The sequence below is a fragment of the Chaetura pelagica genome, unplaced genomic scaffold, assembly GCF_000747805.2.
Source record: "Chaetura pelagica isolate M959 unplaced genomic scaffold, ChaPel_1.0 scaffold1156, whole genome shotgun sequence".
Lineage (NCBI taxonomy): Eukaryota > Metazoa > Chordata > Aves > Apodiformes > Apodidae > Chaetura > Chaetura pelagica.
In genome coordinates this window covers 120080-136933 of record NW_009953556.1, presented here as the reverse complement: position 1 = coordinate 136933, position 16854 = coordinate 120080, and the positions used below count along the sequence as shown (strand labels likewise).

Here is a 16854-nt window from a genome sequence, read left to right as displayed (position 1 = left end):
TGCATTAGTCATCTGATGGGCTGGAGTGCATGGGAACCCATTAACTCCTTTCCCTTTGCTGAAATGTATCCAATAGCAAATCTGTTTTTCCATATGAGAGGGAGAGTATGTCATATTCAGGAGTTTCCTTCAATTTCTCAGTTGTACCTGTTAGCTTTTCCATTCCTGTTGTTTGCTCACCTTTCAGACTCCATCCATAAATAGTTTGAGAAATCTGTTGATGTTCTTATTTTACTGTTCTTGATCTCTTTATGTTAGACAAGGAACTTTAGTGTTCATTTAACTTGTGTTGGATCAATTATCACAATTAAGTTTGTACATTCAGCTTCTCAAGCTGAATGGTTTGTTTTGTTTAACTTGTCATTTGAAAGATGTATGGATAGTTGGTTTTCTTGTCCTTGGTAGGCAAAGTGAATCTTGGCCTTGAAGGTCATTTCTGCATCCTGGAATTTTATTTTTTTTGCTGACTGATGTTACTTACGACTTTATATCAGGTTCAGACTCTGCTTTCTTTTTCCATGTGCTTGTAAAAATCAGCCCAGTCCATACAAACACTGGGGAAAGAGGCCATGCTCTTCATCTGCACTGCAGGTGGGAAGACTGCCCTGTCACTGTGCTCCAATTCATGTAGCACCTTCTCTCTGGACTACTAACAGGCAAATAATAGAAGTGTGGTGTGCTCCAAGGTGATGTGGGCTTTTATTGTTTTGCTGTCTGTGTAGGATTACAAAAAACTTAAGAGTTAAAACTCCAAGTTTAAAAAGTTTTAAAAATATTGACTGGATTAGAATATTCATTTGGATATTAATTAAAGTGTTAGTTGTCTTATTGGCATATGATTTAAGTGATTAAGAGGAACAATTTCACATTCCTTCTGTTAACCTCTAAGATTCTAAAATGTTGAACAAAATTCAATTAAACTTTGAATATTACGATTTTCTATACAGCAGTTACTGTGAAATCCAAGCACAAGCTTTCAAACTTGGGAGTGGTACCATCAAATGGCATTGAATAAATTCTGTCTGAGAAGGAAACCATATCATTACTGATTTATAGCCATTGCTTTTTGCATGCCTGTTTTTGCAATGGTCCATTTCAAGCTGTACCCCAAAATCATTCCTCATAGCTTATTAGATCTTAAGACATCACAGCCCAAATTGATCTTCTTTGGAAAATAGATCAGAGCTAATGCACAATGATTTTGATCCATTACATAATTTTTGCAAGGGAAAAGAGGCTCAGAATTTAATTGGACTATTAATTTTGATTTGTAATAAGGAGTAGTAAGTGATGGTCTCTGAATCATTGGCAGCTGTCTTGCTCTTACTTATTAGGTGATGAAGTAGATGTTCCTCAGCTGCTTGCAGTGGCCTCACACCTGAGGGACACTGTGGAATTGTTCCAATCCGATGAGATGCGCCCAGCTAATGACCCGAAGGAGCGAGCTCCTGTCAGAGTCAGGATGCTCAATGATGTCCTACAAAGCTTGGAGAAAAGCTTCCTGGTTCATCGAGCTCCACCAGGACTTTACAGGTATGGCCTTCAAGTCATTTTTCACTTGAGCCTAAATGGTGATTTTGCATTGCTTGGTTTTCAATACTGTCATGCCCTTTAAAAAAAAACCTTGGTGACTATCCAAGATTAAAGCTATTTTTTCCTATGTCATCCTTTCTGCAGAAAACATGAATTCATTATAGTACAAGAGATCATTAGAATGCAGCACTGTAGTGTTTCTGTCATGACATCACTGCTAACAAGATGTACAGTGTGATGGCAACTAAGGCAGCGTGACAGATGCTTGTGTTAGACGGTTCAGTAAGCTTTCAGAAAAAAATATTTTGAAGTCTAATACTGCTTGATAAACTCCACCTATATTTTATTTAAAACTTTTTACAGTTCATTGAGGATTCAGAACTGTACAAGATACTGTGTCACATTATTTGACATCATTATATAATGGTGTTCTTGGTGCCTTTCAATCAGTCAAAGGCAGTACAGTGGAGTTAATGAGGGAACCTTAGTCAGTCAAAACATCTTGGCTCTGCTTAGAATTATTCTCTAACATGTATTCAGCTGTACTGCCCAGGTTGATTTGAAGATGTCATAATCATTCCATCTTTCTCTTTTTAAGAAAGAGGTCTACAAGTCTGTATCACTCACTCTAGATTTTTTTTTTTTTTTTTTAAAAAAAAAAAAGGTTACAGGAACGAGTAGCTTAAAACAAGTTTGAAAAGCAAGAAGTGGCCAGGCCTGCCCTGAGTAATGCCTGGCTCTCTGTCTGTCCAAGAGAAGTAATAAAGTGTTTGCATGTGCTTCTGTGCAAACTGTCTGAAGTGCTGTATTGCCTGTCAATGTAGTGTTTCACAGCTTAACCCCAACAATAGGTTTTGAATGCTAATGGGCTTTAGAGTGAGGACATATGTGGGCTGCTTGACTTCACCAGGCCTGCTGGGGTTATTTTGAAGGACTCTGTGGCTAAAGATAGCCAATAGCTCATCCATACTTTCCCAATAGCTCCATGCTGCCCTTTATGAGGCTTCCCCAAGTAAAACTGTCCCTAAAGCCATTCCAGGTTATACTTTAGGGGAAACTGGTTGGCATACTTAGAAAAGAGAGTTCAGAAGTGAACATACATACACAGGAGACAGACAGGGGCCAGAACACAGAAATTAATTAAGCATCTATGTTGCTTAGCAATATAAATGTACTTATAACCAGAAGTAACTAAAGCAATAAAACAGTACTTCATTGCAGTCAGTGGGAAAAATTGTCAAATGTCTTGTGCAAGTAATTGTTTTGAGTGGGCACAAAATAGATGATGAAGCAGGCTTTGGAAGAAAAGCAGAAAGCTACAGGATCAGGAGGAGGGTCTTTCAAGCATTAGGAATAGCATAAAACAAGTGCAGTCCTTGTAACAGAAATAAAAGTTAAAAGAAGTAGTTGTGGTGAACTCAAGCATGTCACTTAATAAAATCCTATAGCTATAATAAAGAAAATATAATAGTAATATTTGGGGAGGAACTAATTTACTTCCTTCCCACTGTGACTGGATTTGTAATATGAAGAAATTAACCAAAATGTGATTAAATAAAGGCTAACATTTCAGGTTTAGCACTGCCATCTGTCTTGTCTGAACTGGTATGGTGTTGCAAAGAAGCCATAAAACTGCTTAATATCATGTAATGTGTTTATGTTGCACTGCAACAGCACAGTGTTGAATCTGGCCCAATTCTTTATTTGTAAAAATAAATTCTACCACACTTAGGATTCCAATAAGAGGGGTTTTTAAGGTCTTCTAATATTTAAATTTCTGCAGTTCTTGCATTATTAAGTTAATTATTCATCAAGATGTAATTGCTACATGTGCAGGTATAATGTGAATTAAATTTTTAACCTTCTGTCTCTCAGCAGTACTTTGGTGCAGAGCACAGTGTTCACACTGGCAAAATAGATAGTGTGGAGTGAAAATTTACAAAATTTTCCCCCTCCTGACATTTAATACAAGATTTAACAGTGAATTATAATGTTACTTTAGAGTTTGTGGTTCTTAGCAGGATGCTCTGCCTCAGAGGGGACAGAGAAGACTCAACATTTGCCCTACTCGGTGTGTTCTTTAGTGAAAAAACTACCAGATATGCTAGAAGGTCACATTGTGCTTTGGTGGTGGAAAACACTCTGGACCAGCTGAATCCAAAGAGAGAGACACATAGAAGACTGATAAAGAAAGAGACAGTGTTATTTTGAGATCAGAACATTGCTAAGCTAGAAGGATCGCTGAGCAAGGTTTGCCTTAGCAACAGATGACTGCCAGTCAGGCGCTCTGGTCCCGTTCTTGGTCGGGCAGGATTCTTACACACTTCTCCCAAGAGGTATTTTTTATTGTTCCCCCCTTGAGCAGGGACACCCCTCAAATCGTTACTCCTCAGAGACAAAGGGAGCTACTAGGGTCATTAGGTAGGGTAAGTAACTTCAATCCCTGCTCAATCATTAAGCTAGCTTTAAAATATTGCTTTAGTTATTGTTCTAGATCTATTAAATGCCAATTAGTAAGTAGTTGCTATAGCACTTAAATTGTGTAGTAGGTACTCTGATTTATGTCCTTTAGCCCAATCACATTAATACCATTTATAATACAGTTTTGCCTTGTTCATACAGTCCAGCTTGCCACCCTTAAACCTGTACAGAATAGTGGGAAAACTTTGGATTTTACTTTACTCTGACCTATTTTACCTGACATCATCTGAAGTATATAACATATGCCCTGTGTATCATCATTTAGATACTCATTTTAAAGTTATGTATTCTTTGTACTGTGCCAAGGTGTGTAACTGTGGTCTGGATTTACCTTTGCTGCAAACCAAATCAAGGACAGTGATAAGTTTCTGATTTTCTATCATTACAAATGTGCAGTGCAGTTTCTTTTAAAATAAAGCATCTAATAATATGTCTTTATTTGGGCATTTTTTCACTTTTTAGGGATTGAAAGTCTTTCTACTAATTGCTGCAGTTAGGAATCTGTTTTGTGCTCTGTGTATCACAGAAGCACTAGAAGTACTTGAAAAAAACTGATACACTTTAATATTTTTTTTTCTTGTATAAATTTAAGCTTTTCTTTTTGTAATTTTGTAAAGAAACAAAACAACAACAAAAAAAAAATCAGTCCCACAGGCAAGTCTTTGTATGCCAGGTTTCATTCCAGTCTGAAGATTGATCAGCAAGTTATAAACCCTTGAAATAGTGGTTTATAATGGAAATGCTGGCAGCCCTTTAACTATAGTGGCACAGGCAGTGCAGCAATAAATACTGTGCTTCATCTGTAAACAGAAATTTAGGATGCAGTTTGCAGCCTTGACCTTCAGGCTCCAACTGTGTTTAGATCATTAAGATTCCATAAATACTGTAATTTACAGTCTTCTGAAGGAAGGATTTGTGTGCACAGTAAAGCACGTATTCTTCATGAAAAAATGATTGCTTCCTGTATGCCCATTTGGACTCATAGTCCCAACCTCAATCAAAGTACTTGACAAATTTGCTGAAGTTCAGGCGTAATTTTTAGGCTTGTGTTTGTCTTAATTCACAGCTCTCTGGATCTGCACTACGTTTTCTCTTCTAGAACTTAAAAAGAAAGGTGGATTTTTTGCTTTATTGCAGGAAGAGGGTTACAACCTACTTGTGCATGTTCTCTACAGGGGAACTACTGCATCTTTTCTGTCTTTTTTTCATTTGTTTTATACCCTCATTACCACAGCTGTAATCTCTTGCTGTATATATGTTCTTAAAAACATATATGGCCTTCCCACAAGCTATAATAGATTTGAACTCTGAATTTGCCATAATGAAATGAAAGAAAAATCAAAAGATACGTTTAGCACCATTTATTTCTGTTTTGTGGATAAACTGCAGCAGGTTCTCAGATGTCAAAAGGCAAAAACATCAAAGTATTCCAAGGATGATTTTATGTTCCTCCCAGGAAAGTGGGAAGCACTTTTATGAGACAGGTGAACAGTGGCAGCTATTTGCTGTCAGAAGATCTGAGATGACATGCAGTGCTTGGTAAATCTTTAGTTAATGCATACTGATCAGGTCACACCTGATTAGAAAATAATTTATAAGAATATAATTACAATTCTTAACTGTCAGGTTATTTTTTTCTAATCGTAAAACCAGAGACAAACCAGTTAGTTAATGGCATGACAAGCAATTACGTTAGTTTAGCTAGGTTGGGACAAACTAAGAAATATTTCCACTTAAATCATTTGAATTACTAGATTCTGATAGCACTAGTATAGCTATCTCTAGCTTTAAAACAATGCAATTACATGTCTGGCACACTAATTGCATTTTACATTCATAATGTGAGTCAGATTCATACATCCAAGTCACTTGCAGAATCTAGAGTAACAACCTTAATATAAAGTGGACTGAAAGTATCTCATTCATTGTATTCCATTTAAACTTGTGTACCCAACTGTCACATGGGGCTATAGCGTAGGTGGGAGGACAAAAGGAACTTCTCTCTTGAGCAGCTACAAGAAGCCAGATATAATTAAAATCACTTCCTATACACTCAGATGGTGCAGATACTCAGAATGGGATTTCAGGGACTAGGAAGAAGATAGTCATGAATCTGCTCATTCAGTGGATCACCATGATGTAGTATTGAAATTAAGCTGTAACTCTGAATAACACAAGAAGCTTTCCCCAGGATACCTTTTGCCATCAGTGCAGCTCCTCAGAACAGACATAGTTAGAGAGGTGTAGGAACTGTTATATTTGTGATGGACCTGTAGGAACAATATTGCAAAAGAATGAGCATTCTCTGTGCACAGGGCAACTTTGGGAAGAGTTCTGACCTTGTCCTCCCAGCCCCTCTAGGGGTGATTGAACAGTGCTGTGATGCTTTGTTCTCTAGGCCTGATAGTTACAATTTAATCTGCTGGGATATTGACTCTAACATTCAAACATGCGTGGAGCAGCGTGTTTATCCTAGCACACATCAGTAGCAATTACTAGTTTGATAATACTCTTAAAAATTCCTGCTATGGTTATTATTTTTCTCATGACTGATAATCATGCTAAATTATGCCCTTTCTTAATACTGAGAAGATCCAATATAGGAAGTGTAACTCGCGCTCAAAGCACCTGATCCATCTGAGTGGCAATTCAAATGATTTTTCCTTGGAATCACCAGTACATGTAATGACCAGGAAGTAATGACTGTATTTGTTGTCTTGTAAATTTTTACTATTTAAAGAGCATTTGCTGCATAAATACTACTGAATTAGCCATCTGCAGAGATGTAATTATGGTTGACTTTAAAGCTTATTTAAACAGGGAACATGAAAATCTTTGCATTACACCTGCAAGAGCAGAAAGCCACTATAATTAGGGATTATGTCATGGCTGGAAACCAGCTTTCTCACTTCCCTGAAATGAATGGTAAACCTGGGTGTACGTGCATGAATGTATTTTTTCCTGTATGCGTTCCTCATTAATTTTCTGCTGTCCTTTTAATTAAATTGATTTGTACACTTACAGAATTCTGTCTGTAGTATGCATAACCTGTTATGGTTTTGGCAGTCAATATTATCATTTATATTGTAATTTAACACAGCATTGGTGGCCCTGAAGGCAAGACTTTATCCAGGATGTACAATTCCTCATGCTTTCCATGAATGCACATGGTCCTGAGCTTGCAAAGATTAATTTTTTTTATCCCTAGTTAACTCTTATGATAGTGATACTTCATATTTTGGCTATAAGGATGATGGTCTTCCATCTCATGGCATGGGAGTTCTTAAGATGATAAACCTAGTCAGGATCAGAAGTGGAGATCAAGGTTAAGCCAGTTTACTGCATCAAACACTGGACACTGCTTGCTACTTTGTTTAGAAATGGTTCCTCCTTAGGAGTCAGATGGTTTGCATCATTTCAAAATAGAAATCCCTGTAAAACCTTCAGCTGTGAGACATTTGGAAATAATTTTATTAACTCACTTCCCTCAAGTCCTTCAATATAGTAACACATCTGCTTTGAATTTGAGTATTTCAGATTGAGACATCCTGGAAAGAAAAATAATTTCCTCCAAATTATTCAGCATAAGCATATGTTTCTTCCATTTGGAAAGCAAGTGTAACATAAATCAGAGAACAACATGCCTACATTTGTTACCTGCAGCTATATTAGTTGAAATTTAGCAAAGGATAGTTCATGCCAGTTGATGTCAGCAATTAATGTTTTACGATAACTATATTAATTTTGTTTAATGAATCATTACTCGTAAGTATAGATGCAAGTCCTTGTTCTAAGAAATTACAGAAAAAATATTGCAGGATTGTCAAGGAATTTTTACTTTTCTGCGGAGAACATATCATTTTCCCATCAGCTGCACACAGGGTTTGAGAGCTCTATGGCAAAAAGTCTGCTATTGTGTTTTGTGGCTTCTTCAGGAATTTCTAGATAAAGCCACTTAACTAATTTCTATAAAACCCAAGAGAAAATCATGCCTAGAGGACTGCTCTTTAGCAATGATAATCACAACTTCAGAAGAACAAATGCATCCTAATTTTTTTTTTTTCGTTCCTCTTCTGTTCTGTGAAATCCTTCTGTACTCAGTTCTGTAGAACTGAGTCTTCTTACTTACTGATCCTGTTTACTCCAAAGCAAGAAATAAGTAAGTTTCCTAAACTTAGCAAATTTTCAATAGGGACAGATATTTGTGAATGCAAGGTAATGTTGATGTTCAGCCCTTGAAAACATATATTTTTTTGAAACCTGCTTTTAGATTGACATTCAGGTAGCTTTATGTTATGTCAGTCTTTTCTACTGATGGCAATTAATCAGCTATTAATAATATCTTGTAACCAGCTATCTTTCCATTTTGGCTTCTCTTGTTCCTTTGTTTATTTGGCAGTCAAGCAAGCCAAGCCAAACCAAACCTTTTTTAGCAAGTTCTATTCTAAATTTGCCTCTCAGAAATGAATTCAGATTTGTAATAACTACCTCCTTGTAGTCCCATATCCCAAAAGGATTTTGTTAAATGCAGACTTACCATAACCTCTGTTTGCCATAACTGACTCAGTTAGAGGTGTCCTAACTCCTATCTCTAACATAAGATAAATTTCTATCAGGCAGGAACAGAATTTACCTGGTTTACCACTGTCACAACAATGCCTTTGAAGTGCCTTTAAGTTGGTTAGTCTTTAATTAGGTTTGATGTTCAGATTATCTGTAGCTCATCAACTGCTAACACCATGCAAATACGTATCTTGCTGGCAGATTTTCACCTTTGCATGTACATGATTAAAATCTACTTCTTCCTGTAATATATGCCAGTGGAACAATTTGCAGTCCTATAAATGAGAGCACTCAATGAAGGCAGTGGATTGGTCTTAAAAAAGGAAAGGATGTCTAGCAAGCAGAATTGAGGAACAACACAAGACAAATAAAGGATCCTTAAATACAATGTGCTGAGTTTGTGGGGACTTAGGATAGTGAAGGAATAGACTGGTGTTTACAGCTAAGTTGCCCTAGAATGTTGGCTGTCATATCCCCATCTTCCCTAGTCAGCTGCACAGTGTTTGATCACATGGCCCTAGAGCCAGTGACTTCCACTGTTCAGTCAAGCAAGAATGTATCATTATAGAAAAAAAGTTTTTCCTCCAGATCAGCTATAATGACATGTAATTACAGATCATCACTGCATACATTTTGTCCTGTTACAAGTAAGTCTTATATGGCTCAGAGCTTTAATTTTATTATTTTAAAACTGCTGCTACAATAGCACTGTGAAATAAAATAAGTAGGGCAAAATAACTGCATGTGGGTGTCAAACAAAAAGAAAAAAAAAAAAAAAAGAAGGCACCCAGAGGAAGAAGAGAAGCTTTTTGTACCTTCAACATAACATTTTCTGAGTTACAAACTAGTGTACATAAACTAGGACAAATCAGCTCATGCAGTTTCCAGAGAGGAAGAATTTGTAACAATATAAAACAATACAATAAATAAACACCGGTGGAACTGGAAGTCCCAACTTGTATATATTATTATTAGAATGCATGTATTAATTTGCCAAGTTAATAACAATTTATATTTTACAAACATGAACAAAACCAAACTACTAGATATAAGAAAAGTGCCTTCAAAAATGAACATTATCAAGAGAAAGGGAAATGCAAAGAATGCTTTTCCTGGTGCATTTTTTTTCTTGGAGATAAGTAAAATTGTAAAAATTTACTCCCATGAACATGCACAAAAAATTAAATCATCTTATGCAGCAAAGAACTGGCATGGCTTGCCAAGGAAAGGTAAGTAATTGAAAAATATAATATCCTGGTGAGAAATCCTAGCAGAAAATCTGAAAAAACCCCAGTTGCTGTATAATGTTACTTATTATAATTTGCATACATAAAACCAGAAATTAGTTCTGTCATACTGTGTTACCAGCTATGCCAAAGTCATATTACTATGCAAAAGTTAAGATACTATTTTAAATTATGAAAGCAGACTGCTTTATGTGTTTCATTCATCAGCTCCCTTTGGATTTAATGTGGAATCACCTGTGATCCCAAAATCATAGCAGTAGAGTTAAACCTATATTAACATCCTTGTATGTCAAGGCAAACAGCCTTTTAGTTTGTGTGCTAGTTTAGAGCACACTTGAAGATGGGGTAGGAGAAGGTTCACCACAGACATTTTCTAAGCAGTCCCTAACTGTTCCAGTCTTCAGGTCATGCTGTCTTTATACCCTGTTTTGTAGCAGCCTAAGTTATTGTTACTCTGCTGATGGTTATTGCCTTACGACATTTTTATAAGTTGAAATTGCCCTCACTAAAGGAATAGAGGGATCCTAATAGAGATCAAGATGCCAGTGTTGTAGGCATTTGGAGCAGAATTCTAACTTGTTCAGATTCTCCCAGCCACCAGCAACCAGATAGGACTGTCACATGCCTCCCAAGAATAGAAGGTAATGTGATTATCTCTAACATTGCCCCTGCTATTCCAGGACTTTGAGGGGTTGTGGACAGGCTTCTATCTCCTTGTGAACTATGAGAACTATAGAGGGGTGTTCTTCAAAAGCCTGTTTCTGCTCACACAGATCTCAGCAGGAGTCCCTGAATTGATTTCAGAAGAAGCAAAATCAATCCCTGCTTTGAAAACTACAGTATTTTCCATAGCACAGCCTATCCTTAAAAATAAACCCACCAAGAATTTATCTGGTTCTCAACATAGACAGTTTTCATTTACTGTGTCACGGAGATGCTCTGGGGACAGTCCTTTGAGTGTCAGCTGCACCATAGGCTCAAGGAACAGCAGTGGCAGCTCAGAACTGAAGAATCGTGAAGTTTGTCCTCCTCTGGCTGCCAGTGCAAGCTGAAGAAGTTATCACCACACCTGCTTGTTACTGTCCTCTTGCTGGAGGTTTCTGTCCCTGCTGAGCTCTTCCTAAAGTGCTCCTAAGCTGTTTCAGTCTGGGTGATCTATGTCAGTGATAGCCTGCTATTTAAACTGTGTAAGCTGTCCTGCAGCCGTGTTGGGTTAGAACTGTTTCCATCCTCTGTTTAAAGCTGCTGTGAATTGCATTGCCTTGAAATGGCTGGATGTGTTGCTGTCAGGGGATAAAAAGCTGACCATTCCTACTGCACATTGCTGGCCTTGGATGTGTACCCTATATAGGTAAAAACATAACAACTGAAAAATTGTGTTATGAGGTTAGGAGTTACTGCATGTCTTTGGAAAACATTGTCCCTCATTCAAAGCATTTTTTCAAACTGGAAGACATGGCAGAAGATTTTAGGTGTTCTGTGGTGTCATTTATTGGACTACTTCATTACCATTCTGCCTTGTAGACTGGCAATTAGCTGACTCATATAATAATAAGATACACTTATGATCATCTGTGTTGTAGGTACTTGACAGTTTTATTACTAGTTTGAAGTTGCCATCGGGCCTGTTCTGTTATGCAATTAGGTTACTTACAGAGTATTGAAGCTGTCCTACTTTCTTACTGGTTTCATTCTGTGGAAGAACAACTCCCCTGCCCTGAACACCTGCCTTGTATTTAAGGATAGAGTCCTGCACCAAATCACATGTAGCTTTCCTGTTTCAAATTTCAGTAATTTCTGTTTACAGTCAAGGGAGCTCCTGGGTGGAGATTTTTTATATTTACAAGCTTTCTAATTAGGATAATGATTACACCCACTTTTAGATAACATTTATAGCCTGCTTCAAAGTATCTCATTAAAATCACTGACTAGATTTGAATTCTGAGCCTTCAACACCTCATTCAGATAACAGTTCCCAGGAATTAAGCATTACCTTTTCATATATCCTTACATGAGCTAATAAACAGTCTTGCAGATGTTATAGGAAAACACAGATTTTTTTTCACATGTGTTTATCTGTACATTCCATTTATGTCCTTCCTCAAGTATTTAATGGTAAATATGGGTTGCTCTTGTTGTGATGTCGTAAAAGATTATTGATGAATTAAATGCTCTGCTGAGGGCAGTGAGAGCTTGACCATTGACTTCAATGCAACTAGAATTTCACCTCTGAATTGTGAAATTAATAATGGGACCAAATAGGAAAAAAATTAAATCTGTGCCTAGGGTCCACAGTGATAACCAAACTGTATTTAGAAGGGAATAAATTAAATCCAGGTGATACTTCATGAGGGGTGTGATAGGTCAAGCTAGGCTCATGATTTTAAATAAAATCTGGCATGGTCAAAGAGAAATGTGATACATTTTTTATGGATGTAGTGAACATTTGTGTGCACACCTAGTACATACACAGTGTGTGTACACCTAGATCAATGAACAGATGCAGTTTACAAAGGTGTTATAAATATTCATTTGTCTTTCAGTTTGACATGGGTTAGCTTTACTGTGCATAATACGTTTCATCTGTAAAGTGTGGCTGATGCTTGCAGGGTTTCTTGATGATTTCTGATTAAATGTTTTGAGTAAAAAGTTTACCCTTCTCCATTGTTCTCTTTTAGAAATATTCTTTACAGACTAGATGAAAGGACAAGCCAGTTTTCAGTACTGCTAGAGGCACTGGAGCACTGCAAACTACATCAGTCAAATGAGACCATTCAAGCAGCCTTGTCAGAGGTGCTGAACACCATCAATTCAGCTCAGGCTTACTTCAAAGCAGGACTGGATGTGTTTGAGGCTACCTTAGCTGGAAAGAAATGAGAGGATTCTCTGCATTCTAAGATGCTTGTTTACAGCTTGCTAAACAAAAGTTCGACTTGGACCAGAATTTCTCTGAGGATGAAACCTTTCTCAACTTTTCTTTCAGTTGATGCTTAAAGGTACCACAATGCATGTTTTTATAAATATGAAACAGTCTTTTGAACTGTTGACAGCATATCTCAAATGTCTGTTTCTGAATGTATAAAACATAATGAGAGGGAATATCATTTAAGATATGATTTTTGGAAGGACATCTGCTGTATTTTTGTATGTAAAATATATTTTTATGAAGATTTCAATCTTGTAAAGTACCAAGCACATCCTGCAATATGCTGAAGACCTTGTTCTGAGTTGCCCCAGATGTATATGCAGGTGAGCTTTCCATGCCTACTCGGTCAGAAAAATGTGACTTAATTATACTCCTGTGTTTCTTCCTCAGCAAACTCATCTTCCTTACTCCTTTCAGAGTAAGTAGTTAAAGGATATGGCTTTTCCTTGGGTATCCAGCAGTGGAGTTAATCAAGAAATGCACAAAACACCCTTACCAGTGCAATTCAACATATTTACACCTGTGGAACAATAAATACCTCAGTTCTGAGAATACAGAAAAACTTTTATTATCCCATTTCTGTCTGAAAAAGAGTTGTTTTCTCTAGTAGTTGTTGGAGATAAGTTTTTTTTGTGATTATTTTAAATTATTTGAAAGGTTTAAATCAGTAGTCACATTTGTACAAGAATAACTTTGAATCTTTATGCTAAGTTGAAGAACTGCCTAGTCTTCTAAGGCTACAGGCCTTACAAGCTTATACATTGTCAAAACAGCTCACTTCAAGGTCTCCTTAAATTTTCAGGAAGCAGTAAAAGAAAAAAAGACCTCAAAGTTCTGGGAACATTTTTGGGATTCCACCACTATTCCAGGCTAGATCATTCTATCAGTAGTGCCTGGCTTATAGGACCTGGATTGTTGTAAAAAAGCACAAGCAAAACATATTTTTTTTCCCTACTGCAGAAGCAGGAATTCACCTCTGAAGGTACAAGCTGGTAAAGCACAATGTGGGGCTAAAAATCAAATCTACTTTGCATTGGTGGAAGCCCTCTACAAAGGCTGTAATCTCACCATCACCTTGTTGGCCTGAAGTAATGTGTGAATGAAAGGATCAGGAGATTCAGTGTCCTGGCCTCTAAGGGAGTAATATACTAGAGAACTGCAGGTCTTCATAAGATAAACCTTTCAAATCGTTAAGTCCTGTTTGGTTTAGAGTTTTACAATCTCAGATGATGCTGGTGTTAGAGCTTAAAAAATTATTTTAATACAAATACTTAGAATTTGAATATAATTAATTCGACTGAAATGTTAAAAGCATTGTTACCCAGTTTGCCATGGAAACATTACAGAAACATTTTGAGTCGCAATAACAATAAGAAAAGTATCTGTATTAATGTTAAAAAAATTGCCTTCAGGAAAATGTTGAAGTGTACAAGTTGGTGAAAAGGGTGACAGTTCATGAAACAGTACAAGACTTTTTGAAGTGCTGTTTCACATAGCAAGAAATGAGAATTGTTTGCAGATCTGGGTTTCTATTTCTAAACGTCCTCGGCTAATGGGCCTTTAGTAGCAGTGCCCCAGAACCAGGTACATGCAGCTATGCTTTTGTTACATTTCTTTGCAAGTTATTCTCATAACATGGGCAAAAGCATCCCAGGTCTGAGCAGAGGTGGGGCTGTGCAGTTGTACAGCTACAACTGAAGTGGGAATATGTTCAGTATCAGTCAGCGTGATTGCATGAATTTAGTATATATTATCTCTTACCTTCACTTGGCATCTGATAAGGAAGCATATCTAATTATTCTTTTGCTAATGCTGATGCCAGTTCTTTTTACTGCAAAAGGAATTTGACTTCTGAGGAGTAGTATTTTTTTACAATGTTTGTTCATCCCCTTGTTTCCATAGTTTTTTATTATTGTAATATTTAAATGGTTGGAATAGCCACGTTTGAGTTGTATGTTTATTTTGTGATAGTATTTGGGGATGTACTGTGCTCAGTACATTTGAATTGTGTTTTCTAATAGGGACCACTCTTCCAACAGTTCACTTAGTAAAATCTTTTGTTTAGGGTGCTTACTTGCTGTGGAGCCAGTCTGTGATCTTAAAAGACAGAGGGTCAGGTACCATTAACAGACCAAAAATAGAGAGGAACACTTTCTTTAACTCTGCCAGGTGAATTTTAGAACTGCTTCTTCAGTCTTAGTATTTATGTTCTGCCAGAACCACCTCTAATGTAACCAAAGTGTACTCAAGCAAAATGGATGAAATCTGTTGGGAAGAGTATACAAGTATGATTTGTTAACCACATAATTCCTCAATAAAACATTTGTTTTTTCATTGATGTCCTTATGTAACCACTTTTAAAATACCAGGCTTGGAAGTACTCTACCATAAATGCTTGTCTGTTCAAGAGACAATCGTATATTCTTGTTGGTGACTTCAGTGTATTGAATGTCATCTCCCACTTCTAGCTATCTAGGCTTTTTCAAATGTTCAGATCTGACATATGAGTGGGTGCTCAGTGATAATATTTGCACCATTGTAGCTTTGGAAAAGGCACTTTTTGAGCCATATTCTTCCATGGATTTTTAAATCCTATCTATTGACTTCAAAAAATGTATAGGAAGGTAAGGTCGTAAATACCTGGTGTGTTTCTAACGGAATTTTTGCCCAGCCAGCTTTGGAACATCAGCTAGCACAAGGCATTAGTAAGTCATAGTAGTTTATCCAGATTGAATTCATTTCTATGTTGTATTGAAATAAACAGTGCCCTTAACAGCAGAAGTATATTTTCAAATTGCCTGAATAATACTAAAAATTTGTTACCTTTTCAGAACCATGGAGTGCCAGAGACAGATAACAAATGCATTGATTGCTAAGTAATCTAGAGTCATGCTCACAGTGACCAGAACATCCGTTCAGTTTTACAATATTTGTATATTGAGACAGTTGATAATAAAATGCTAATAAGATTTTATTAGTTCATATTTTAAAGACTCTGTAAAGAAGCTAAAGTACAGTCAACTCACATGAATACTAAGTACATGGGAGCTGGATTTGGAGTATTAACCTTTAAACAGGCAGTGAATTGCTTTTATCATCCAAGAAAAACAAGGCTATTTTGATATACAGTATCTGTGCAAATACACAAGTATGCAAATGCCCTGTATCTTCAAAGTGTTGTATAGATACAAATTTACTTGCAGTGCTATGGTACATCTGCATAAGCTTAGATGTAAATAATAGCTTAATGAGAAAATTGGCAAACAGTTTGCACTGCTTCACTTACCTTTTAGGAAAGTATTTCAGCCTGGTGGTGTAAAAGAGGTCATGTCATCTGGCCCCAGTTCTTGCAGCAGTAGGTGAGGAAAGTTTAAATCTCTCAGTTATCGCAGAATGGATCTCTGGAAGTCATCTAGTCCAGGGTCACATAGACCAAATTGCCCAGGAAGGACTATATTTGGATTTGAAGTATTTAAAGTTGAATTACTGAAAGTTTGAATTACTTAAAATTGGTTTAGTTGGAAACCTTGAAAAGATAACCATAGTTTCATTCAGTGAAAACTGCTGGCCAAGGTTTGTAAGATTTCACAGTTAATATGTTTAAAAGTTTGTGTAAGGAGATTTGTCTGTCAAGCCATGGAGTTTATTTTTAAGTTGTAGAGCCTAATGTCTCTGTCGTTTGAGGTCTCTTTGTATGGTCCCTGGTTTTCAGTCATAGGATTTCTATCTAAATAAAGAAAGCCATTGAGAACAAAAGATGGATTAGAAAATGCAGGGAGGAAAAATGTCCAGCATATGGGTAGCTATGTGCTTCTAATATGTCTACTTTCACCAAACTTTGGGAGCTCAGTGCAGTTCTGTGGCTTGTGTTGTGCAGAGTCAGGCAAGATAATTGTATGGGTCACTCTGGCTTTAAAAGCTATTAAATACTATAAACACAGTTATGTCTGGGCCTGTATTCTCAAGGTAGCAGTTGAGGTTTTCCCCAAAAGCCTGATGTCACAAGCTATTATCTGTGTTGCTCAGAAATTGGCACATCTGATACACATTACAGTTGCGGTCTCAGGAAACAAGCACACTGTTTGTCAGGACAACTTTTTTCTC

General features: G+C 36.9%; 1 protein-coding gene across 1 annotated transcript in view; it reads left to right on the top strand.

Moving 5' to 3' along the window:
• The window catches only part of LOC104390381 (inactive N-acetylated-alpha-linked acidic dipeptidase-like protein 2), a gene marked incomplete at its 5' end in the record, with an annotated part of 66846 nt that extends 53940 nt beyond the window's left edge, over nt 1-12906 (top strand). Inside the window, 2 exons of the mRNA XM_009999494.1 lie at nt 1335-1533; nt 12503-12906. Of these exons, the coding sequence (XP_009997796.1) occupies nt 1335-1533; nt 12503-12701 (398 nt within the window). The remainder of the gene's footprint in view (nt 1-1334; nt 1534-12502) is intronic.
• Between the last annotated feature and the right edge of the window lie 3948 nt (nt 12907-16854).